This window comes from Cnephaeus nilssonii (genome assembly GCF_951640355.1).
Source record: "Cnephaeus nilssonii genome assembly, chromosome: 6".
Lineage (NCBI taxonomy): Eukaryota > Metazoa > Chordata > Mammalia > Chiroptera > Vespertilionidae > Cnephaeus > Cnephaeus nilssonii.
The window spans coordinates 8295618-8319783 of NC_137077.1; the positions used below are offsets into that span (position 1 = coordinate 8295618).

Genomic DNA, 24166 nt, shown 5'->3' on the forward strand with positions numbered 1-24166 from the left:
AGGTTGACATTCAACCACTGAGCCACGCTGCCTGGGCAATACATAATTTTAAAAATTGACAACCATCATTCAGTTTCCAATCACAACTGTGCATATTGCCTCAGGCGAACGAAGAGTCTATGAGCAGGCCTTGCTGGTGAAGGAGGCCTCCCTGAAGGTGGCAAGGTGGAGAGGAGGTCACTCCAGGTCAAGGTGGTCAAGAGAGGCTACCCGGGAGTTGGGCCAAACTGCCTTCCTCACCCCCCTCCCCTCCTGCTGCCAAGGTCAGCACCCTAGAGGCGCTGTTCCCACGGCCCAGAGCGGAAGGGCCCAGGACAGCCCAGAGCACAGGCTCCCAACAGGAAGGCCGGACATCCCCCGAGGAAGCACCTGGCTGCCACCTGAGCTGCACCATTGTTTGCCTCTGGCTTCTCCGTGCTGGGCCATTGTGCCTAAATGTAACTGACCCTGCCGAGCCTTCCCAGACGCCCCACCCCAAGCCACAGCCGCAGCCATTCCTCGGGGCCTGCTGAAGAGCCACCCACATTCCTACGGTCAGAGTCATTCCTTATCTGCGTTCCAATCTTATCCATGACCGCTCTGCCTCACAAAACCGCTGACCCGGCCTAACCTCGGGGCTTTCCTGAACATCTTCCACATATGTGCTCACTTCCCCAACTCTCTGACCTGCTTTCAAGGCCGCACATTTAGAGAATGCCTTTCTAATCATCACAGACCTGGACCCCCCGGTGTGACCACTCTCCCCGAGCCCTGTTCACCGTCCCTCTCCCACCTTTATCAGGGGTGATCAAGTCTCCTGGAGAAGGACATCTGAAGAGCGTTAACAAATATTGAGCACCTCCTGTGTTGCTCTGGGGGTTGTTAGGACATTATTTGTATGAATGTTTTATTCCCAGCTCCTCTTTCTCATCTGTCCACAAGGTTCTAAAGCATATTACTCACACTCATTTCTCTCTCTAGTTGGCCCCCTGGGTACAGAGGGGTCCAAGGTCTTTGACATCCTTGGGGGCGGGACTGCTTCCCTGAACCACTGTGGGGAGCAGAGCCCGGCCCCCGGCTTGCATTGTATCCTGAGGTGAACGAGAACCAAACCTATGAAGTCACTGCTAAGAACGAACAAGCCCTGAGGTTTGGGGGGTTGCTTGTCACAGCAGCTGGTCTCTAACTCATACACTGACACATCTTCTGTTGGTGCTTCAGCCCTCACCCATGCCTAGAACATGGGAGTCCTTAATATTTACCCTCACTTCCCCACGGCTTCCCTCTCGACCACCCTCCAAATGCAGGCCTGACCCATCTCTGTCCTCTTAGTTCTCAGGGCTCCCCACCCTCCTTGGAGGTCTCCTCCTCCATCTCCTCTTCCCCTTCCCAATTCTTGATGCCCGGATGCTCTCCAGGGTCCTTCTCTTCTTCTCTCCGGCCTCTCCTCGGTGACCTCTGCTGCTTGCTCTACCGAACTCAGTCTCTGGGCCTGTGCAGATGGGGTAAACTGAGGCTTCTCCAAATTCCCAGGTAAATCCAGGGTGTTCTGTGCCAAACTCTGGGTTTGGGCCAGTCCTCTCAGTAGAATCAGGGCAGCACATTCACTCCCAGGAATACTCCAAGTCCCGCTGCTGGGAAGTCCGGGGGGATCTCCCGTGGAGTGGGTTTTGAGGAAGAAGTTGCTCTGTGCTGTGATGGTGTTAGACAGGCAAGAGAAAACCCACCCGTCTGGCTGTGGGTCCCCGTTTCATTTTGTGTCTCTGCTTCCCCCGCCCCCTCCCAGGAGCAGAGCTGACATCCTCATCCCTGGAGGGGCCTTCGGACATAACACCCAGGAGGGGGCAGGTCTGAGGAGAGGGGTAGCGCTGCAGGGAGAGGGAAGGGTACATGGCTGTCCATGTTGGGAGAGAGGGTGCAAGGCGGGGTGCAAGGCGCTGCCCCCCCCCCCCCACTCTCCCGGGAGTGAGGGTCCTCTCTGCGTCCTGCCCACCAGAGGCATCCACGCCCCGTGCCATCTCCAGCCCACACAGCTGCCTGGGGAAGCAGGCGTGGCCTTCCCGGTCAGCCGTCAGTGGAGGAGGGCCCCTCTGCTGGTGGCGGGAGCCCTGTGAACCCCGGAGCCGGAGCCGGGCTGGGAGGATGTAGAGGCTGGAGAACACGGCCCTGTCCCTCAGAGACGCACGTGTACCCTACGCCTGCTGGACAGGTGTCCTACAGACTCCCCAAATACTGCTGTCCCACGGGAGACTTGGCCCCTCCGCCTTAGTAAGTGCGCCACCGTCTGCCGGGTCACTCAGCCAGAACTCACTCCCCGCCCCCAACCTCCCCTGTAGAGCCTACCTCTCCTTCTCCCCCCTCCCCCTCCCCTTCTCCCTCCTCCCCCTCTTCCTCTCCTCCCCCTCCTTCTTCTCCCCCTCCTCTCCCCCTCCCCCTCCTCCTCCTTCCCTCCTCCTCCTCCCCTCCTCCCCCTCCCCTTCTCCTTCCTCCCCCTCTTCCTCTCCTCCCCCTCCTTCTTCTCCCCCTCCTCTCCCCCTCCCCCTCCTCCTCCTTCCCTCCTCCTCCTCCTCCTCCTCCTCCTCCTCCTCCTCCTTCTCCTCCTCCTCCTCCTCCTCCTCCTCCCTCTGCCCTGCCCCCACCCTTCCCCAAACCTGAAAAAAACACACCACACACCTGGACAGAGGTTATCTCTGAGAGGCGGGGGCAGGGTGGGGACTGACCCGCAGGGAGCTTGTTCGGGATCCTGATAGGAGGTTTGGATTACCAGTTGCACGTGTTTGTCCAAAAGCAGCAAATGTGCGCTTCAGACACGTGCACTCAGACACGTGCCCTTCAGACACGTGCACTGCATTGGATGGAAATTTGACATCAAAGGAAAAAATGCAAATATTGAACTCGTTAAGGACAGGCACGCTGAGGCATTTTCGGGGAACTGGTCGGACAGACGACACCCATCTGCAATCTACTTTGAAATGCCACAGAAATAAGATGGGTGGCTGCGTGGAGGGGTGGGGAGATGTGCGGTAAGACTGGTAAAATGCCAGTGGTGGAGTTTAGGTGGTGGGTATAATACAGTGTTTGCTCTAAAACTCTTTCCGCTTTGCTGCCTGCATGGACATTTGTTTAATAGAATGTTGGGGAGGATGTCTCCTGCCTCCAGACTTACCCCTCCATTCCGTCACTACATCTGCACAGACCACGCCTTCCCTGCCGGAACCCCCTCAGCGGCTCCTGGGGGACTCGACCGCCCGGGGCCCCCAGCCACCGGCCGCCATCTGTCCATCCGTGGTTGGTGGTGGGCCTGTTTACTTCTCTGGCCACATCTTCCCTCCCTCCCTCCCCTTTGCCCCCTCAGAAACACCAAAATATCTGTGCTGCCCTGCATAGGTCATGCTTGTTACAACTTCTGGGCAGAACTGTCTAGTTTACATTCAATTTACCTTCTTCCCTCCTTTCTAATTTCTTTCTTTGAATTTATTTATTTTTATTGAGGTAACATTGGTTAATAACATTATATTAAGTTCCAGGTGTGCAACAGTGTAATTTGATATCTGTCTACACTATAGTGTACTCACTACCAAAAGTCTAGTTTCCATCCATCCCCATATATTTTTTTTAAATATTTTTATTGATATTTTACAGAGAGGAAGGGAGAGGGATAGAGAGCTAGAAACATCGATGAGAGAGAAACATCAATCAGCTGCCTCCTGCACACCCCCTACTGGGGATGTGCCCGCAACCAAGGCACATGCCCTTGACCAGAATCGAACCTGGGACCCTTGAGTCCGCAGGCCGACGCCCTATTCACTGAGCCAAACCGGTTAGGGCCGTCCCCATATATTTGACACCCTTTACCCATTTCACCATCCCCCACCCTCTTCCCCTCTGGTAACTACCAGCCTGCTGTCTGTATCTATGAGTCTGGTTTGCTATTGTTCAGTTTAGAACTCCCGGGTTTTATCTGGGGATATGGCCATATGACAGTAAACACTACATTTCCCAGCCTCCCTTGGAGAGAGCGTGGCCACGTGCCGTGCAGTGAGAGGAAGTATTGATTATAGCTCCCAGGAAGTGTCCCTAAAGATGGGGGGTGGGGGGGGAGGCAGGGCACAACCTTCTTCACTCTTTTTGTCTTCCTGCTGGCTGGGATGATGACATGATGGCTGGAGCTCAAGCACCCATGTTGGGTCAAGAGGTGAAGGCCATGTGTGTAGCATGGCCGAGCACTAAAGTTGATGGAGGCCGGGTCCCTGACATTGTGTGTGCCATACCAGCCCTGGACCACTACCTCTGGACTTCGAACTACTCTCCCGTTGCAGCCATGTTATCTTGGATTTTTCCATCAGCCACAACCAAACCTAGTCCTAACACACCAACTTCCACGTCCTCATGCCTGGAATATCGGTTCCTCACTCAGCTCCTAGTAAACCCGACTGATCCTTCAAATTCCTATTCAGGCATCACCTTCTCTGTTACATGTTCCTCGGTGGAATTCATCATTCCTTCCTTTAGGATTCCTTTGTACCTTCTATCACAGTGAGCAATTATTGAGCACTTACTGTGTACTAGGCACCATGCCGAATCCTATACATGCACCCCTCTTTTAATCTTCATGATTCTATATAATAAAAGGCTAATATGCAAATTGATCGAACAGCAGAACGACTGGTCGCTGTGACCCACACTGACCAGAATGCAGACGCTCAACGCAGGAGCTGCCCCCTGGTGGTCAGTGCGCTCCCACAGGGGGAGCGCGGCTCAGCCAGAAGCCGGGCTCACAGCTGGCAAGTGCAGCTGCAGTGGCAGGAGCCTCTCCCGCCTCTGTGGCAGTAAGACATTCCCCAAGGGCTCTGGACTGCAAGAGGGCACAGGCCGGGCTGAGGGGACCCCCCCCCCCCCGAGTGCATGAATTTCGTGCACCAGGCCTCTAGTGACATATAAAAAGACAAATCCCTGGAAAGTTATGATACTTTCCCTGGGTCACAGAAATACTATGTGGTGAGCCAAGCACCTCATGCAAGCCTCGGTCCCAAAGCCGTTACCCCTGTACTCAACCGCCTCTGTGACTGTCCTTATCTCAGAGCACTGTCACATCTGTGTGCACATCCCTCCCTCCCGTCACCCCTGACGCTTGGGGACTGAGGGGGGCTCCCCTGGGTCTCCCTGGGACTCAGCACAGAGCCTGGCAGCAGGTGAGCGCGAGTGATTGTGGACTGTCACTTCTAAGCCCCTCACCTCCCACAGCACCCGTCCGCATGGGTCCCCGGCATCCGTTAGGCTTCGGCACACACGGTTTGTTACCTCTGCTTAGGAGACCCTGCAGAAGGCTCCCCCCGCCCCTCGGTACTTTTAGATCCAGTCGATTGTCACCTCTGCCTTTAGGTCTTCTCATGTAGGCGCCGCTGCCTTCTCGCCCTCCCATAGCCCTTTGCTCAGATCTCTGTTGCGTGCCCAGTCCTTTTGGTCGAGTTTCCTCCACTCAACTTTGAGTCCCTTGAGAGCAAGGACCATGGCTTATCATCTTTTAATAGTTTGTTAAACCGTTCCTGGCTGGTGCCAGGAATATACAGATGTAAACGGTCCCCGTCCAGGTTGGCTGGGAGGGTGGACCAGGGGCCTAAGCAGAGGTAGAGGCTTTTCTCATCGCTGCCACTAGAGGGCAGCAGGGCCTCCCAACTGTCAGCCTTCCAACTGTCTTTGCCTTTCCCCACCAGGAAGACAAGACCTTGGACACCCAGTTCAGTGAAATAAACCTTCAAAGAGCTTACTGACCTGGCCCTTTGCTAGGTGCTATCATAAAGGTGAGAAGGCAGCAGGAAGGATCCAAAAGTTAGACCAGCTCCTTGCCGTGAAGCACAAACTCTGCCTGGGTTCTAATTTCATGCTTGGCATTTCCTAGCTGTGTGACCTTGGGCAAGTTACTTAACCTCTCTGTGCCTGAGTCTCCTTGTCTGTTCAACGGGGCTTATAGACATGTCCATGGAGAAGGGCTGCTGTGAGGGCAGTGCCCTGGAGTGCAGAAAGGGCAGTGCGTGTCTGTGGCTTTTACATTTCTGCTTCTGAGGAAGCTCACCGGGTAGCAATGGGGAGCTGCACCCCAAGGCGCAGAGAGCTGAGGAGGCTGCACCTGTGCTGGAGCCAGAGGGGAAGAGGGCACACCTGCTGGGAAGGGGGGGAGTGGGGGGAGGATTCCCAGAAAGAGAGCTGCTCTGTGAGATGGGCCAGGAAGGGGGAGCGAGGACATGGGGGTGCTCTGGAGGAGAGCCGGCTCCCTCCAGGTGACAGGTGCGAGGCGGGGCTGGAGGACCCTGTCCAAGGCAGGGAGGAAAGAGGGGGGGGGGAGGCAGTGTCCCCAGGCTACACCTGTTGGCTGGAATATTGGGATCCTGTGTCCCTGCCAGCCCCCTCCAGTAAGCCCCTCGGGGCCTCCCCGAGAGGAGGAGCCTCCCCGGGCTGTATTTTTAGTTCCCTGTGCCTCCCCAGCTGCTATAAGACACCTCTCCCCGCCCCCAGCCCCGCGCCTGGCCTGGCGGGAGGCTCCAGGAGGACAGCTGGGGAGAAGGGGAGACGTGGTCAGTATGGTGGCTGCCAGGGGCGGGAGGAGTGGGTGGAGGGCTCCAGTGGGGTCTCGGGTAACAGGGGGTCCCACTGCCCCACTGAGGGCCGCAGGCCGGTTCTGCGGCTCCGGGCCCAGCCGGGCTCTGAGCCTGGCCTGGCGCTGGTCCAGGAGGGCAGACCCTTCCAGGGAGGAGCCAGCGGGCGGGGAGGCCTGTCCAGGCTCGCCTCCAAAGGGGTGGCTCCAGGAGGAGGAGGAAGGGAACGGTCAAGGTTGAGGGGACCCCTGGCTTTGAAGAAACAAGATGTTCTCACTCTTTCCATCGCTGGCCCCCTGGGTGGCATCTTAAAGCGTAATCCCCGCTCCCCCTTCACTGTGGGGAGTTGTTGGCGGCCGAAGGGCTAGCGATTCCCAGGTCACCTGGGCTGGATCTGTGTCCCTTGGAAGGGGCGGGGGGGCTGGTGCGCAGCCACCTGGGGACCCGAGCCTGTGTGGTGGGTGCTGCAAGCCCCCGCTGGGGAGTCCACTCTGTGCCTGTCTGAGCTGAGAGGTGGGAATCGCCAGGCACCGGAGCACAGAACGGCCTTGCCCATCAGACAGGCTCCTGGCTTACTTTGCGGGGGGAGGGCACTCAGGTACAGCCCCGGGGGTGGCCAGTCTGGACAGGGAAAGTCTTAGATGAGCCTGCAGCCTGCCTCGTGGGAGACCCAGGGGGCCTCTGTGTCCCCAAGGAGCCAGCGCGGCCAGGACAAGGGAGGGAGTGTGACCGGAAGACGTATTTTGGTTCAATATAAAGAAGCCTCTTTCAAGCGGCAGGGAGTGAGCTCACTGCGCCCGGGAGTATTCAAGCAGGTGCTCGATGATGCTCTTTAGGAAGAATTGCTGCCTGTAGGGGGAACTTGGACAAGGTGCCATTGAGGGGCTCTGTTAGCTTCAGGACACCAGGGCCCTGTAATTCTAGACAGCCCCCCCCCCCTCTACCTTCCTGTGATTCTGGAAGCTAGGACCCACGTTTCCAGAGTGGCGAAAGTTGAAGACCCTGGCATTCTAGAATTCTAATTCTGGGTCTCAAGACTCCAGGATTTGCAGACTTGAGGATGATTCTGTAAGTCTCCGATTTTCACCTTCAAAGCAGCCCATGCTGTGAAACAGAAAAAGAAGGGGCAGGTCTGAGTTGGTGGGATCCAGTTTTGCCCCATCGGGTGTCACACTAACCCACCCCTGTGTGTGTGTGTGTGCGTGTGCGCGTGTGTGAGACATGAGCGTGCAAGGCTGCAGAAAGTTGTGCACACAAAGGCAGTGTGGCCTTCCTATTTCATGCGCCTCCAGCTTCTGGCCACTCGAAGGCTGTCACAGGGATAATTATAGTCCCCCAACAGAGCTCGGGACGCCAGGTAGCCATAGCAACCGTTAGGTAACGCCGGCTCTGTTGTAGAGATGTGTAAGTACAAACAGATGTCGGCCCCTTCCTATTAGCTTAAATGGTAAAACTTAAAAGGCTCATCGACTTCAAAGCCGCAGGTTCCCTGAGTGTGCCAGTTCACGCCGTGCCGGCCAAGGGTGACAGCTTCATATTAAACACTTTGGCGCTGGTAAGGAGTTGATGAGATTTTAAATACTCAGGCAACTCACGGGCTGGAGATGGGAGAAAAGCTGCAGGTGCGAGTAGGGTTTTCAGCTCCGCCGCTTACCAACCTCCAAATCTTTGTTTCCTCATAGCCGAGTGGGATAATGATCAGCCCCGCACACTCCTGGGCTCCCATGAGCAAGTGACCCGAAGTAGGGCTGACGCTGCCAGGGTCTAAGCAGACCCTCTCAGAGCCACCCTTCCTCGGGATCCTGGGCCTGGTGCAGAGGGGGCCCTCAGTTCCAGGCTGTTGAATGATGAATGAATGAATGAATGAATGAATGATGAATGAATGATGAATGATGCCCCGCCTGAAAAATCCTTATGGCTTTTTAGCTACTCATTTTGCTGCTGCATCTTCCACTGTTAAAGTTGGATGAGCTCCTGGAGGTTGCCTGGCTGGCATGCTGGGTTCAGACTCCTGGAGGTCACCTGGCTGGCATCCTGGGTTAAGACTCATGGAGGTCACCTGGCTGGCATCCTGGGTTCAGACTCCTGGAGGTCGCCTGGCTGGCATCCTGGGTTCAGACTCCTGGAGGTCACCTGGCTGGCATCCTGGGTTAAGACTCATGGAGGTCGCCTGGCTGGCATCCTGGGTTCAGACTCCTGGAGGTCGCCTGGCTGGCATCCTGGGTTCAGACTCCTGGAGGTCACTGGGCTGGCATCCTGGGTTAAGACTCCTAGAGGTTGCCTGGCTGGCATCCTGGGTTCAGACTCCTGGAGGTCGCCTGGCTGGCATCTGGGTTCAGACTCCTGGAGGTCACTGGGCTGGCATCCTGGGTTAAGACTTGTGGGTGAATTCTGAGCACATTGTTAGGGACGGGCACCTGACCCTTTGGGTTGTTAGGAACCAGCTGTCTCAATAAATAAATTGGCTCATTGAAAGGATACACAGGGGGTCATTCAGCAAGCGGCAGCCCCTGGAAATCCTCAAGTGGTGATTGGCCGGGCTTTGCCCAGGTCAGCACGGAGGGCCCTCTAGACCCAAGGTGGCAGGGGGGGCTCTCGAAGGGGGTTCTTACTCAGTGCTGGTCATGAAATGGACTCTCTTTGCCTCTGCATTTCCTCCTCCCGAGTCAATTCCTGCCCAACGCCCCTGCTCACATTTTGAAGAGGGGCTCTGATTGCTGTAGCTAATAGATTGGCTGTGGGGCAGAGCCCTGCCCTTGGCTGCCGTAGGCCGGGTGCCAGCTCTGGTCCAATCAGCTGAGTCAGGCAGTGAGTTGCATGGAGAACATGACTGCCAAGCCTTCGGCTCAGCAGGCGCTGGGGCAGGGCAGTTACTTTTAGAACGAGTTATATATGGGGGGTAGTCCTAACTGCCACGTCTAATAGAGGCCCAGGATGGTCAGCCTGCCTGCTTACTCTTTCTTAGCCTCATTGTCCACAGCTGTGAAATGGGGTGATACTCAGGACCTCATGGGGCCATTGGGAAGACCAGAGGTAATCCTGCCCAAGGAGGCACTTTGTAAACTGTAAAAGCCCATGTACGTGGAAGAAAGGTGCTGTGTATACCTCGATCATAGCACTAGATAAACTAGTCCAGTGATGGGCAACCTTTTGAGCTTGGTGTGTCAAACTTCGCCAAAAAACTGAGCATAACTCGGGTAGTGTGTCACTTTGAGGAAAAAACATTATTTCGCAAATGTTTCATCCTCAGGAGCAGCAAATGTTTCATCCTCGGCATGCGGCCACCTCAGCGGCCGCGTGTCATCAGAAATGGCTACGTGTGTCAGTGCTGACACGCGTGTCATAGGTTCGCCATCACTGAACTAGACTGTAATATTATTTCTCACTAGAGGCCTGGTGCGTAAAATTCATGCATGGGAGGGGGGTCCCTCAGCCCAGCCTGCACCCTCTCCAATCTGCGACCCCTTGGGGGATGTCCGACTGCTGGCAGTTGGACATCCCTCTCACAACCCAGGACTGCTGGCTCCTAACCGCTCGCCTGCCTGCCTGCCTGCCTGATTGCCCTAACTGCTTCTGCCTTCCAGCCTGATCATCCCCTAACTGCTTCCCTGCTGGCTCGATCGCCCCCAACTGCCCTCCCCTACCAGCCCGATTGCCCCCAACTGCCCTCCCCTGTCAGCCATCTTGTGGTGGCCAACTTGTGGTGGCCATCTTGTGATGACATGAGGGCAGCCATCTTGCAGTGGCCATCTTGTGATGACATCACGCAAGGGCATGATGCCACCTAGGCTTTTATTATATAGAATAAGATACTCACCTCCCCAAGGAGACTGGGAGTTTGTTGATCACAGGGGTATGTTTTATTTGGATTTGTGTCCTCTTCATGTAGCATAGTTTCTGACACACAGTAGGTCCTCTGTAACTGTGTTGCATGAATGGATGGTGGATAGATGGATGGCTAAATGAATGGAGGGGGTTAGTGGATAGGTGATGGATGATGGATGGATGGATGGATGGATGAATGGATGAAGGGATGATGGATGGATGGGTGGGTGGATAGATGGATGATGGGTAGAAAGATGGATAGATGAATCTTGGACAGATGGATGATGATGGATGGAAGGATGGATGGATTTAAAGATGGCCAATCATCCTCACTTGCCTTCTGTGCAAGGCCACCATCGTTTTATTCAATGAGCATTTATTCAACTCAAATCTGGTACAAGACACTGTGTGAGGCCCAAGAGATATATAGATGAATAAAACAGAGCCCCTGTTCATTTGAACATCAGAGTAAAGTATTCAGGGGCCCTGCTCTCTGGGTTCAAATCCGAGCCCTTCCGCCCACTAGCTGTCATGTAGTATGTGTCATGAGGAGTTACCAAAAGTAAAGAAGTGCATGGAACAGGGTCTGGCGCCCAGCACAGTCTCTGAGCACTAATGGGGGAGTCAGAATGGAAACAAAGAAGTAGGCTGCAGTGAGGGAGCCATACAATAGGACCACAGGCAGATAAATGGAGGGAGGAAGCCACAAACTGCACCTTGAGGGAGTACGTCAAGCGAAACTTCCCCGAGGGAAGTATTTGAGCAAGGCCACAAAGCCGGTTTTCTGGGTGGCATGAGAAAAATTCAGACTCCAAGAGGTTATGGATTTGCCCTGGTCTGCCAGCTGTGAGCATAAACCCATCTAGGCTCCCCCACCACTTCTGGCTGGGTGAGGGGCATGCTGGCAAAGGGGGGAGAATGTGCACCAGGAGACTGACAAGGGCCAGGACTGCCCAGACCAGCCGGCCCCCTGCTGCCCATGCATAGAAGCATGCCAGTTCCCCTCACTGGCAGCAAGGAGAGTTGGGTTTCAGGCCGCTGGCATCGGCCTTGGTGGTGCCCTTTGTGTTGGCCTTTGAGAGTCCAGACAGTGGCCCCACCTCCTCCCCACTCTTTCCACACACACAGCCACCCCCACCTCCGCATGGCCTGAGTTGTCCTACCTCCCCACAATGGCACCTGCCCCGAAATAGCTTCCATGTAAGGGCCAGAGAAAGGAGGAGATTAGACCCCTGTGTGGAGGGGGAGGGGGGGAGAGGGGGCGGGGGGCGGGGAGGGAGCAAGCTGTCAAGTGATCTGTGTCAGGCATCGGGAAGGTATAAAACCCCTTTGGGGCCAGGCAGCCTCAAACCCCAGCTGCCGGGACCAGGACACCCAGTCAGCCTACACCTGCTCTTTCTGTCTCCTTCAGACTACGCCATGGGGCTCAGCGACGGGGAATGGCAGTTGGTGCTGAATGCCTGGGGAAAGGTGGAGGCTGACATCCCGGGCCATGGGCAAGCCGTCCTCATCAGGTAAAAGGAAGCGGTTCCCTTGTCCTATCACCTGCTTCCCCAAGATCAGGGTGTTTGACAGCAAGGTGGCACCTTTGCCCCGGGGTCGACCAGTTGGCTGTGTTCGTGGAGCTTGTGAACTCACCTCCCATTCAGTTCTCCTTTGCTTTTAAATGTCAGGGGTTGGAGTCAGAAAAGGAAAGGGGATCCATCTCAAACCTATGTCTGCAGCCTTGAGCCCACCGAGAGGAATTACAGACAGTCAGCTAACAGGGGCCCCGAGGGACCTCATGCAGCTGCCTCACGTATTAGATGAGGACAGAAAGGACCCGAGAGGGGCTGACATCCCCTGTCACAAGTCCATTGAAGTCTGTAAAGGCGCAAGGCTGAGATCTGGCCCTCAAGCTGAGACATGTATCTCTAGACCAGGCTTTGACACTGAGCGGCTGTGTGACCTGCAGGAAGCTACACAGTCTCTCTGAGCCTCGATTTCTTCTACACAAGGGGGGGACATCCCAATATCTACATTATAGAGTCAGCGTGAGAATGATATAAGATGATGCTTGTAAAGGGCCCAGCACCGTTCCTGGCATATAGTGAGTTGCAGAGTTCAGAACTGGTACAGACGAAGCCCAGCTAGGGCCCTTTAAGTATTATAATTAGAAAACAGGTGACGGAGGCCCATGAGTGGCTTTTGACTCCGAGTATGTCTTGAATCTGAGAGCTCAGAGTGGAGTGGTCTCCACACACCCTGCCTCCTACAGCAAGTGGTTCCCGAGTAAACCAAAGGACAAAGAACTCCAAGTTCTGGATTCAGGGGTGGCTGGTGGCCTGTGAATGGACCCTCATTTCCCGTTGCCCTCCTCCCCACACAGGGATCGAGTCTCCTCTTCTCCCGGCCCCTCCCTCGTGCCCGGGGCAGCCCAGGTCAGACACCTGTGTCCGTAGGCGTTTCCACACCTGGGAGGAAGGGCTGTGGGGTTGCCACGAGTGAGTGGGTTGTCCTTCACACTTGAATCCACAGATGAACTTCTCCTTCGTTTGGAGCCAGACCAGGTGTTCCTCTCCACTCAGACGCCCTTGCGCTCTCCCCGGGGCCTCACCCACTTCCAGCCCCCATGCTGGGGAGAAGGGTCGGTCCTGGGCGCTCTGTTATCTGAAGCTCGCGCCCTTGGTGGCCCACGCTGGAGACAGGGGGAAGGACAGTCAAGGAAGTTCTCTGTTGCCTTTCTCCTCCGGTCGCTGTCATCCGGCTGCTGGGCTGCCACAGGTCCTGTTTGATTGGACAAAAGGCTCCCCCCCCCCCCCCCAGGTTGACACCAGCTCCTCAGCCACCCATTTGCTGCGTGACCTTGAACAGGTCACCACTACTCCTCTCTGTTTCCTATTGGTTGCGTGAAGGGGTTGCCATGGTCTCTGAGACCCTTCCCGCCCTCTTGCGCTGGCATTCCCCAAGCCCATGGTCCTCCCAGCTGCAGACGAGCAGGCGGGGAAGTCGGGGTGCGAGACCCGTTTGCAGAGCGGGAGTCTCCAAGGTGGTCTGGGGGCCGCCAGCCCGAGGCAGGGCCTGGATGTTGAAGGAGACTCGGGGCATTGTGTCATCAGGGGAAACATTCTCTCCCTTCCCAGGGTGGCTCGGAGAGTCCGGCCCCGCCCGGGCCAGGCGCCAGGGACAAGACGTGATGCCTGAGGCTCGTGGCTCCTTAAGAATCCAGAGAGCCTGATGCCCTATCACATCCTAGGCTGCGGGACACACAGGGACCATGCCAACTGGTTCTGCCTGCTCAGTGACGGGGTGGGGGAGGGGAGGGAGAGGGTGCTGGCTCCCAGGCCTGCCGGTGCCCCGGTGTGACCTGGCCTCTTGGTCCTGCCCCAGATGATGACCCTGGAAGGTCATGTCTCCCACGCCTCTGGTTACCAAAGAGGGCAGTTCGGTTCAGCGGGCCTGTTACTACCGCGCTGAGGGCTCGCATGACCATGAGGTTCTCGAGCGTGAAAGCTGGGGGCCGTTGGAGCATCGGGTTCCAGAAGCGAGGGTTCGGGAGCGAGGGGGCTGCTGAGTGGGCCCAGGCCCCTGCCTTCCTTGCCTTCTCTTGCCCAAAGTTTTCCTGCTTTATGTATTTTTTCACTTGTACAAAGGATCTCGAGATCATGGAAAAAATCGAAAATCACTGCTGGTGGCCAATAATTCTCATAGTGCAGAGAGGACCCGGCCTGAGCGTCTCAGTCGGCCGGTGGCAGCTGCAGGTAGAACCCCACATCCCTGACCCTAACAGTTACACTGCTGCTGTGGCGCAGGGCGATGGGGGCGATGGAGGTGATGGTGAGTCGAGGGTGGCGATGCGGCGGAGGTGATGATGGGGGTAGAAATGAGGAGGAGGACAGTGACTATCTGACCAGTACACACTGATTGCCAGGCCCTGCGTTAAGTGTGTCCCAGATATTAACTCACAACATCTTCCTGAGGTTGCAATGATGACGACCATCAGGTTTATCAGAGAGGTTAAGTCACTTGCCCAAAGTCACACAGCTGGGATTCAATTCCAGGCAGCGTGGACTCGGCGCACCTGCTCTCACCGCTGTGCGATATTGGCCCACGGTCCCGGCCCCTCCCCGCTCTGGTTCTTCGGTGCCGGAGCAGAGAAGAATCCTGCAGGTCCACCGGGTCCTCAGTCTCCGTGCGGGTGTCCGGTTGGCGTCCGTTCGGCGGACACGGGAACCGGCCTCCATTCTCTCTGACCTGCCTGCAGACTGTGACAAACCAGGCAGGTGGGAGATGGAATCATGGTGGTGAGCCAGGGCAGAGCTGGACCAGATGAAAACCACAAGGCCAGGGGCGTTGCTGAAACGCGAGGGAAAATGACGCCACCCATTTTGGGGGTTGCTCCTGTCGGGCAAGTCCGGGTCTGGCCTCTCGGCTGGGCCGGGGACTCTCAGCTGCGGGCACTGAGAGCCGTGGGCACTCGTTGGACAAACTCTCGGGCACCGTGTGAAACAGACCCGGACTCCCTCTGTGCTGGCTGTGCTCAGAGCAGCGGCTGAGGCGGGGTCCAGCCTTAGAATTTGGAGGCTGAGGAATCCGATGGGTTTGCAAGACCCAGAGAGGTTGAGTGGCTTCTTTGAAGTCACACAGCACATTGGAGACAGCTGGGGCCAGAGCTCAGCTTCCGTAATTCTCAGCCCCATGCTCCTTCTCCCGGACCCCTGGGGACTCCCAAAATGCCTGAGATCCCTTTGGGTTCCAGGTCCTTGGCCCCATTCTGCCCCAGACAGTCTCTTCCCCGTGTCCTCACGGAGGCCCCCCTTGGGGTGCCAGGTCTCACTTCTGTCAGCAGGAGTTCCGGGATCATTGTCACCAGATATGACAGCCGGGAGTATGGACCCTCGGGCGGAAGGTGCGGGAGAGGAGCTGTCAGTGACACTCCAGGCTTGGCCGGGGCCGGGGTGAGGTGGTAGCATTGAGCCGGGCTGTGGACAGCCCCGGGCTTTCTGGGCGAGCTGGCGGGGATGCTCCCGGGGAAGGCAGGGTCCCTGTCGGTGCCGTGTGGAGCGTGCTTGTGCGTGCATGCGTGTGCGTGCATGTGAGCACAGGTGTGTGCAGGGAGACACACTAACTGGCGTGTGCCCACCGTTGGGTTTAAGGGTGCTGCAGAGTCTGGAAGCTGCAGAGAAGGAACCATTTGAGGAGCCAAAGCCATGAGACAGGAGGAGAGGGAGCAGGCAGACGGGGTTTCTCCTCCACACGTTTCAGGGGCACCCGAGGGAGACAGCGCCAGTTATGGATCCACCCAAGGTTGGGCTCGGGTCCGGGTCCTGCCACCGACTGGCCGTGTGACCCTGAGCTGGTCACCTGCCGCTATGGCCTTCCGTAGGCCCATGAGTGAAGTGGGCAAAGTCCCCCACCCAGGGCCACACGACTCCCTTTAACCAAACCAGCCTTTTCGCAGCAGGAAAGACCGGTCCGAGGCTGGAGGCGCCTGCTCAGGGCCCCGGGCAGGATCCCTCTGTGGCCAGCTCACCGGGTCCCTGGCAGGAGCGAGGACCTGGTCTTTGGCGGGTGGCTCCCACCAGGGCCCGTCGCCAGCTGTACTGTAAGGGGCGTAGGAGGTGCAGGGAGCCCGAGTCTGGGCTCAAAGTAAGAGCTTTCTGAGCCCGAGGGCTGCTCTGGGTGGCTCGGCTCTCACGGGTAGTGAGCCTCCCGTCGCTGGAAGTATTTAAGCAGCGTAAGGATGAGCCGGCGGCAGGGAGCTGCAGAGGTGGTCCCCAGCCCTGACTTCAGTCTGACTCTGCTGCGCCCCAGCCCTGGAACCTGGGACGAGGACTTCACACCTGTGAAGTGGGGGGACTGTGACCCTGAGGGCAGCGCAGGTGCAGAGCCAAGCACGGGGCCTGCACGTGGCAGGTGCTCAACAAAGCCAGTGTCCTCTGGCCCCCGCCTCTGTTCCGCCCTGGGTGCTACTCTGACCTCTGCTCTCCGAACCCCTTCGAGAACGTGGGGGTGAGGCCAGGGTGCAATGCAACAGTACCTTTCCTCCCTGCCTCTCCCAGTAACTAGGGAGAAGAGGAAGGCGTTAAACATCATAATGGCAAGCATTTCTGCTGCACGTGTTGTGTGGCACTCGGCACACGTGACCTTTAATTCTCACTGCACTTGTATAGGCAGGGCCCAGTCATCCCATTCCCCGGATGAGGAAGCTGAGGCACGGGGAGGTGAAGTGACTTGCCCAAGGTCACACAGCTGGGAAGCTGGGGGAGTCGGATTTGAACTCAAGCCTGGCCACCTCCAGACCCCACTACAGGCTCCCGCGTCTGACGCCAGCCCTCCTTGTCCCCACAGTCTCTTTAAGGGGCACCCCGAGACCCTGGAGAAGTTCGACAAGTTCAAGAACCTCAAGTCGGAGGACGAGATGAAGGCCTCCGAGGACCTGAAGAAGCACGGCGCCACCGTGCTCACGGCGCTGGGCGGCATCCTCAAGAAGAAGGGGCAGCACGAGGCGGAGCTGAAGCCGCTGGCCCAGTCCCACGCCACCAAGCACAAGATCCCCGTCAAGTACCTGGAGGTGGGGAGCGGGGCCAGGGGCCCGGGGCTCGGGGGGAGGATGGAGGGAGAGATCTCAGAAGGATGAGATTCGGGTTCACGTCTCAGCTCAGCCACTCACTTGCTGGGTGACCTATGTCACTGCTCTTTGTGCTCCGGTCTCCTCACCTGTCAGGTGGGCTGTCACCCACTTGGCCTTCCTCCTGGGGTCTTTGAGATGGTATCTATTTCTCCCCCAAATCAGTATGTCGTTACCAAGGAAGCGGGGGAGAGTGGATATTAGGCGCACAACTTGCATTCTCTCCACAGGTAGGTACTGTTATCACACCCATTCGACAGATGAGGAGACTGAGGCACAGAGAGGGGAAGTAGCTGGTGCGTGGTCACAGAGGTAGCAAGTGGCACAGCCAGGATTCAGACGAGGTCTGTATTCCTGCAGAACCCCGGCTCCTGACCCGGTGCCACTGGGTGTGTGAGACATGCAGGACTCGTGTGGCCGCAGCTCAGCAGCTGGGGCTCAGTTCTGGGGTGGGGGTGGCCGGCAGGCTGGCTCTATTGGTTCCAGCATATTTACAGATGAAGAGACAGAGCCTCAGGCTTCTAGGGGAGGAGGGGATGTGGTGACAGGGAGCACCAGGGAGCTCGGGGACAAAGGGTCGAGTGGATGGTGCAGCCCCTGGGCAGGCTGGTGCGCCATGAGGGTAAGGATAATGGTGATAGGATTTGCCTGGGTCACCGCGTGGAATTCTCACAATCACACCCAAAGGTTAGGCATTGCATTCCGTGTTTTCTTTCCTCTCACACAAACGAAGTTCCGAGGGAGGGAGTCAGAGCTGGTACGGAAGCCCCAGGGATACAGGCTCTTTCTGTTCTGCCCTCCAACGTTGACTCCTAGTCTGAGATGGATGCTAGAGCTCCAGCCATCTAGTCCAGATTCCAGACAGGCAGCAGGAGGAAGAGAGGGGGGCTCTCTTTTAAGGAGTTTAAGGAGTCCCAGAAATCGCATCCAACGGTGCTGTATACACTTTGTTGGCCAGGCGTTAGTTGTAAGACCACACCTGTCTGCTCGGAAAACTGGCGAATGTAGTCTGTTGCCACTCCAAGTGCAATTAGCGTTCTGTGACCAGGGAAAGAGGAGAAAATGGACACTGGGCAGGCAGTCAGCAGTCCCTGCCCCAGGCAGGTACCTTTTTTTTTTTTTAATCCCCATTTTACAGATTTGGAAACTGAGGGCTCAGAGAGGTTAAGCAGATTGGCCAAGGTTGAACAGCTCATAAGCCAGGAGGTCTAGCTGGATCTGGGGTACCCTGGAACCCACGCTCTGAATCCCTGTGACACAATATCCCCCATCAACAACCAGCACCGCCAACAACTAGCACCTCATGTCCCTGAACCCCTACGGGCCCCCCACCACCCAATCTCACACAAACTAGCCTGCCTTGCCCACTGAGCATCACAGACGTGCGGCGTGAGCATCACTGCCTTTGAGATGAGCTCACCCTGTGCTCCCCGCCCTCCCCATCTTCTCCTGCCAAATCCCTGTCCATCGTGCAAGGCTCAGCTCCGGAGCCACCGCCTCTGCGCCAGGCCGTCAGCTGCTCCCTCCGCCAGCCTGCCCCCAGCGAAGGCGCTTGATCCTCCTCCTGTCATGTCACCTGCCCGGCTGTGTTGTAATTTATTTCTTTACCCAGCTGTCTCCTGGCTGGGACTGCGCTCCTCAAGGGCAGACCCAGCTCTCTCCCATTGCCGAGCCCCAATGGCCTGTGGTGGGCTCTCCGTACAACGGAATGACCCATTCCTCTCCAGGGACGAGGCTGAGAGAGAAACCCCCATAGCCAGTTGGCACCACCCGCTAGCGGACTAGAACCCAGGTCTGTGCCGACAAGCGTCATTTACTATAAACAGTGAAGACTGAGCCCCATGAATGCTCTTCCCCTCGCTGAACTCTTGCTCCTTCTCACCTGGGGGTGAGGGGCCGCAGTGGGTGCTGGGTGCTGGGGGCCACTGTCTTTCCTCGCCGGTCCAGCTGCCCCATCCCACAGCTCTTTTGTGTTAGTGGCTCTGCCGTAGCCTCGGATAGGCTGAGCTGGGGAGCCCGATGGAGTCCTGAAGCCCCCTCTTTACAGTGAAGTCACACACGGTGGTGAATCAGGGCAGAGCTGGGCCTGAGATTCGGGTCTCCCACGTTCAAGGGCCGGGCTTGCTCTCCTGCACCTGTAGCCACACTTCATTTTGTTGCATTTATAACATTAAAGGTAAACGTGACATATGTCCCCAAACCAAGGCTCAGAGGTAGGTGTTTCCTGGGTGTGGATACTTGATCTTCGGTCACTTGCACCCCCGGGTGCCATGAGAAAACGGGGAAAACCCGACCTCGGTGCAGTCCCCGCTCTGTCCCCGGCTCCAGCCGTCTGTTGTCCACAGCGCCCTGGGTGCAAGCTCCAGCCCAGACCTCGGTCTGGCCACTTCCCCGTCGGGGACTCTGTACACGACCCCGCCTGGCATCAGATTGGGATTACCCCGTGAAAGGTGCAGGAGCTCTTCCATCCGTGAGACCCTCCAGCCTGCGGCAGCCTGTGCTTAGCTTCCCCTGCCTCCGTGTTGCTGGTGGGACGATGAGGCCAGCGGGAGACGGGGCTGAGCCGCAGGCCTGGTCCCTGCCCGCCTCTCTCTCTCCTTCCCTCCCACCAGTGTGTTTGAGCTGCAGTGCTGTGTTCGGCACAGGAAATGGGATGCTCTGTGCCCTGCCCCCCCATCCCCCCGCCCCCCATAGGCTATTTAAAGCAATGACCACACTAAGCCATTAATGCAAACGTTAAATACACGCAAAGGGAGATTGTTTCTTCCTAGATTTCCTGATTGCAAAGTGCTGGATAAAATCAAGACCGTGAGCACTCCCTACCCACCTCCCTACCCCCCCCCGGCCCCCCCCCCCCCTGAGCTCTCACAGCGCTGAGGTTGGGCCCTCGTCCTGAGCACCAGCTGAGGGTAGTGGGTGAGCCGGCCCACCTGACTATAGGACCTTGGGCACGGGCTTAACCTTTCCTCTTCTGTACCAAGATAGGCCTCAGTTTCCCCATCCACCCCTGCCGCGGGTCATGGGGAGCCGAGGAGTGAGTCTGTGGAGACCACTCAGAGGCGCCAGTGTATAGTGGGTGCTGGACAGGTGGCCCTGAAGAAGGAGGGGCTGGGTCTGATTCCCGCCCTCCTGCCGGCCCGGCCCAGTGACCTGCCCCTCTCGCCCTCTCCCTGCAGTTCATCTCGGACTCCATCATCCAGGTTCTGCAGAGCAAGCTCGGCGGGGACTTCGGGGCTGACGCGCAGGAGGCCATGAAGAAGGCCCTGGAGCTGTTCCGGAACGACATCGCCGCCAAGTACAAGGAGCTGGGGTTCCAGGGCTAAGCCCCCCGAGATCCCCACGCCCACGCCCACCCCCCGGGGCCCAGGCTGCAGGGCAGGGTGGGGACCGAATCTCACATAGTTGTGTAGCGTTTGCTTCTGTTTTGTGTCTGAGCGGTGGGTGGGAGAGGCGGAGGGGCTGGGAGTGGGGTGGGCAGGGCGGGGCTCCCCACGGCGGGCATCACCTTGGGAACAGGGAGAAGCGTGGCGTCGGCTCGCCGGGGCCTGCAGAGTGTGGGTTGCCCTTAACTCTCCTCTCACTTAAATCCCAACCCGATTCCTTCCAACCTCCAAGCTGACCCACCCCTGCACCCTCACCTTCACCCCCAAATCTAAGCTGTAACCTAAGCCCCAGCCACGGTACCCCTCTGGTCCATCCCCCGGCCCTGAGACAGTGGCCTGTCCCTTGGCAACGAGAAGGAGGTCTGGGCCGAGTGGCACAGTCACCCCCAGCCCCGGGGAGGCGTGGGGTGCCGGGGACAGCCGTGTGCCCTCTCAGCTGATGGAGTGACTCACCTGGTTGAATAAAAGACTCTGTTACACCACAGTCTCCGCCCGGAGTTCTAATCCCTCGGGCAAGTGAAGGGGCGTCCAGGGAGGCGTGGTGGGAAGGCGGACAGGGGGACTGGTGTGCGGAGCCCAGTGGGGAGAGGGAGGGGGGCGAGGGGGAGGTGTGGCAGGCAGGGGGAGACAGGTCGGGGACTGCTCTCCTTGGGCCGCTACCCCGCAGCAGGGACAATGCTGGGCTCAGGGAATGGAGGGGAGAGCCTCGTCTGGTGGGGAAAGTGGGCCGCTCAGCAGACCTTGGTCACACGGGTGCTTGGTGCCAGGAGCAGGGGCTCAGAACCAGGGGAGATGGCAGGTCAGAACGACGGAAGCCACAGGCCAAGGACACTCGCTCGTAAGTGGCAGCGCTGGGCCCACGTGGTGGCCTGGGAGGCAGGGGGACTCCAGCGAGGGAGACAGCTCGGCGGCCAGCCCGAGACAAGTGCTGACCTTCTGGCCACAGAGGAAGGACAGACACGGGGGAACAGCTTACACACGCACTCGCCAAGAGACAAAATCCATATCTACAAAGGCCAAGTGCTCGGCCGGAACCCGTGAGTCTGACTTCAGGGACCCAGAATAAAACCTGGCATGTGGCCACGGCAGGCAGGACGCCGGCTGGAGAGGCCGAGGGCAGGGGCGTGGACAGGGGTCTGGTGGTCTGGGTCCCTCTGGGCGCTTAAGCCTTGAGGGCCTTCAATAGCATCCAAGAGTCAAAGCACCAACTCTGGGAGCCCCATCCATTTCCAGGGGCTCCCGGGAAGCAACCCAATGGCCCTGCCCTCGAGGTCCTTACCGGGGCTCAGACCCCTGGAATGAGCCCGACCTCACTGCCCCCAACCCCAGCCCACAACAAGGTCACGGCTGCTGAACAGGGCAGAGTCCGCCCAATGCAGACCCGTCTCAGATCCTGGCAGGCTCGTTTGCCAGGTCGTGTTGCAGCATCAGGTTAAAGGGCCCACCTCCTTCCGTCTGCATCTGCACCTGCGCCCGGCTTGGGACTTGGATGGTCTCTGAGAAGGTGGGAGAGAAGGCAGGGGAGGGCACAGGAGAGGGTGCTTGCTGATCCTGGAGCCTGGAAAAAAATTCCATGCGTTTATAGGAATTCAATCGAACGCCCAGGCACCGGGCACTTCGGCACAGGCTACGTGTGCAGGATTGAAAGCGGAGGAGGCTGGTTCCTGCCCCAAACCACTGGCAATCTGGTCAGGGAGACCACGTGCTTGATGGCTGAATCGGGGCAGAATGCGATTAGGGATGCAGAGAAGTGCCCGCCATTGGTCATTCATTCAGTACGCATTCCACGGAGATGTGTGGATCACACAAGGGAAACAAATGCTCAGTTTATACCATCGATGGGCACAAAATGCCTTTTTTTTCTTCTTCTTTTTTTTTTAATAAGTCAACTGAATTTCTGTTTGGAATCCTCAGTGTGGCTGGGTGGCAGATACTTCCTCTCTGTCTCGAGGCTTCTCCCCAGTTCCAAAGTTCCTGGGGATTTTGCTGATTCTAAGGCCTTGCAAGTTGTGGCAGTGAGGACCGGCGGGGGGGGGGGGGGGGGGGGATTTTGATGAGCGGAGCAAGGGGCAGGGGTCAGCCCCCAGGACAGCCACGTACCTCTCCCCGGACTCTGAGCGCCGGCTCTGTGACTGCCCACCCCCTGTGAGCCCGGCTCTGTGAATGCCCACCCCCTGTGACTGCCCACCCCCTGTGAGCCCGGCTCTATGACTGCCCACCCCCTGTGACTGCCCACCCCCTGTGAGCCCGGCTCTATGACTGCCCACCCCCTGTGACTGCCCACCCCCTGTGAGCCCGGCTCTGTGACTGCCCACCCCCTGTGACTGCCCACCCCCTGTGAGCCCGGCTCTGTGACTGCCCACCCCCTGTGACTGCCCACCCCCTGTGACTATGCCCACCCCCTGTGACTGCCCACCCCCTGTGACTGCCCACCCCCTGTGACTGCCCACCCCCTGTGAGCCCGGCTCTGTGACTGCCCACCCCCTGTGAGCCCGGCTCTGTGACTGCCCACCCCCTGTGACTGCCCACCCCCTGTGACTGCCCACCCCCTGTGAGCCCGGCTCTGTGACTGTGCCCACCCCCTGTGAGCCCGGCTCTGTGACTGTGCCCACGGACTGTGGCTTTCCGGATGAAGCCAGATGGAGACGTGGGAGAGGGCACAGAGGCCTGGGTGCAGAGCGTCAGCTGTGAAGAGTGCGTGTGATGAGCCACTGGAGCTGGCTTGGCCTTGGCGCGGCAGAGCTCGGGGTGTCGGGTGAGAAGAGTCCTGGCACGGGCTGCCTGCGGCACAGCTCGACCTCGCACACGCTTGTCGTTTTATCGAGAATTTAAATGGTATCTCATCGTGTGTTTCATTGTTCTCTCTCCCTCTCTCTCCCCCCTCTCCTCTCTCTCTCCCTCTCTCTCCACCCCCTCTCTCTCTCCTTTCATTTAGTGTTCCCAAACAAGTGAAAGGTGTCTTTTTTTAAAAAATTACTTTATTGATTAAGGTATCACATATTTGTCATCAACCCCCAGGTGTCTCTTTTTTTAAAAAATAGCCACATAAACCTTCACTTACTGACCCACATCAATTCTGTGGCCTCTGTCCAGCCACAGATTGCCCTCGAATATACTAGTAAAAGTTCTCTCCGTGCTGGCATTTCGCACAGAAATAGAAACAAAATCATTGAACCGGTGATACCACGTTGAAAGAGCAGGGTCTCGCTGGCATATTTCTATTCATCAAAGGAGGCCGCTTCCCTTACAGAAAACGGCCATCGAGGCCGAGGCTCGGGCCCCTCACGTGCGGGCCGTGGCCTTTGCCCTGGGGGTGGATGTCGCTTTCAACCGAGCACTTTCTCACCATTTCCAGGTTCGGACACTCAGAGGCAGCCTGGCCCTCACCCGTGCCTCAGAGCGCGGGCGGTTTCGTCGGCCTAGTGGATTATGGAGCTGGGTTCTCCGGAGCCTCAGTTTTGAGCACTGGGGACTCCAGGGTCTTGCGACAAATCGGGGGGAGAAGGGGAGTAGGACACGGCGGGGTGGGGGGTTGGACAGAATGGTGGCCCTGCTTCCCCCAGAGCACCGGGCTTGCAGCAAGTGTGCATGTGGGGGCTGTGCACGCTATTTCATCAGCAGTAAGCCGGACGGGGCTATTCTGCCGGCCAGGCTTGCCACAGCCACCGGCTCTCTGTGGGGCTCCTACCGTCCCCTGTGGGGCGCTTTGGATAGTGTGTTTTGTTGCAGTGCTGACAGTGACATGTAGTGAGGGGGGTGAGGAAGGGATGCTGGGT

The 24166-nt window shown here is 57.8% G+C and overlaps 1 protein-coding gene across 1 annotated transcript; it reads left to right on the forward strand.

Annotated features, from left to right (window-relative positions):
• The first annotated feature begins 2090 nt into the window (after nt 1-2090).
• Nucleotides 2091-20837, forward strand: MB (myoglobin). Its single transcript, XM_079773545.1, has 4 exons — nt 2091-2247; nt 11809-11911; nt 16728-16950; nt 20184-20837. Exons 2-4 carry the CDS (start codon nt 11817-11819, stop codon nt 20328-20330), a joined length of 465 nt encoding a protein of 154 aa, XP_079629671.1. The 5' UTR covers nt 2091-2247; nt 11809-11816; the 3' UTR covers nt 20331-20837.
• The last annotated feature ends 3329 nt before the right edge of the window (nt 20838-24166 follow it).